The sequence below is a fragment of the Bison bison genome, unplaced genomic scaffold (genome assembly GCF_000754665.1).
Source record: "Bison bison bison isolate TAMUID 2011002044 unplaced genomic scaffold, Bison_UMD1.0 scf7180017460680, whole genome shotgun sequence".
In the NCBI taxonomy this organism is placed as follows: domain Eukaryota; kingdom Metazoa; phylum Chordata; class Mammalia; order Artiodactyla; family Bovidae; genus Bison; species Bison bison.
The window spans coordinates 5,844-7,065 of record NW_011372294.1 but is presented as its reverse complement, the minus strand read 5'-3'; the positions used below and the strand labels follow the sequence as shown (position 1 = coordinate 7,065).

General features: G+C 55.8%; 1 protein-coding gene across 1 annotated transcript in view; it reads left to right on the top strand.

Annotated features, from left to right (window-relative positions):
* Positions 1 to 6: 6 nt before the first annotated feature.
* CCDC120 (coiled-coil domain containing 120) overlaps positions 7 to 1,222 on the top strand; it is a gene marked incomplete at its 3' end in the record, with an annotated part of 7,056 nt that continues 5,840 nt past the window's right edge. Inside the window, exon 1 of the mRNA XM_010850098.1 lies at positions 7 to 895. Within this exon, the coding sequence (XP_010848400.1) occupies positions 857 to 895 (39 nt within the window). The remainder of the gene's footprint in view (positions 896 to 1,222) is intronic.

The following is a 1,222-nucleotide window of genomic DNA, read 5'->3' as shown; positions in this document are numbered from 1 at the left end:
CCCTCCTCAAACCCAAATGGAAGCTGGGGAAGAAGGAACCCCTGGAGCCAAGGAGCAGAGGAATCTAAGCTGGGACCTCAAGGAAAGCCTGCCATGCCAGGCAATGTCAGACCTTGGAAGGTAGCTGGTACCTGGAGGTGCAAAATAGCTTTAGGGACTGACCCCACCCTGATTTTGAGGATTAGGAACCCCTGCTTTGTTGGAGGGGCATAGACCCCAAGAGGTGGGTGAGAGGCCTGCTGAGAAACTCCTGGCACCCTATTAGCAGCTTGGCCATGACTCCAAGATACACATAGGGAAGGGGCTTAAATCCACCCCACCAAGGCTGCCTGGGTCTTCACACCTGGCCACCACGTAACGACAAGCTGGGGATTGCAGAGGCAGATAGAGATGGAACCTCGGTAGCCTCAGGAGGTCCCCCCAGTCACCTGCTGCCGAGGTCAGACCAGGTGGTGGGAGGTGATGTCACCTAGCTGCCCAGCTGGGGACTGAGCAGGCCGTGGGAGGGAGCAAACTCCAAAGGAAGGGATGAGGACAGGGCTGGCAACCAGCCAAGGCTAGCTCCATGGTCAGCCAGGGTGTCTGGGGCAGAGAAGGAGGCAGTCGCTTGTTATCTGCAGCTGTGGACTTTGCCACCCCCAGTCCTGGCAGGGTGACTTCCCTATGCCTGTGCGGGACAGGCTGGCATGCTGGGTGGGGCTGGATGGGTCCTGAGGCCAAGGGCACGCTTTTGCTGCTGCACCAGGGCCACAGGACAGAGTTGGGACGAGGAGCAACTCACAGACCTTGCAGTCATTCTTTTATTCACCCAGCAGACACTCCCTGAGCACTTGCTGTGTGCCCGGAAGTATTCTGAATGCCAGAGATACTGATAACATTTTCTGTTCTCATAAAGGTACAAGGGAGGCATAGTCTTGACATAGTGTGGGGGCCCACCTCTGGAAGTCACACTGAAGCCTCAGAATGTGAGAGAACCAGGGGCTGGAATGGCCGGAGGGAAAAGTGCACTCCAGACAGCAGCTGCAGCCTGCGCAAAGGCTTGGACCCCTGATGGGCTGAGAGATTATGAAGGATTCGTGAGGTTCAGCACCTCTGGGGAGGGAGAGTGTTGGAACAGAGGGTGGGCCTGGCTACATCCTTAGCCGTAGGCAGATTATTTCATCTCTTTGTGTCTTACTCTTATCTCTAAAATGGAGGTAACGATGGTCACAGAAATTGCCAT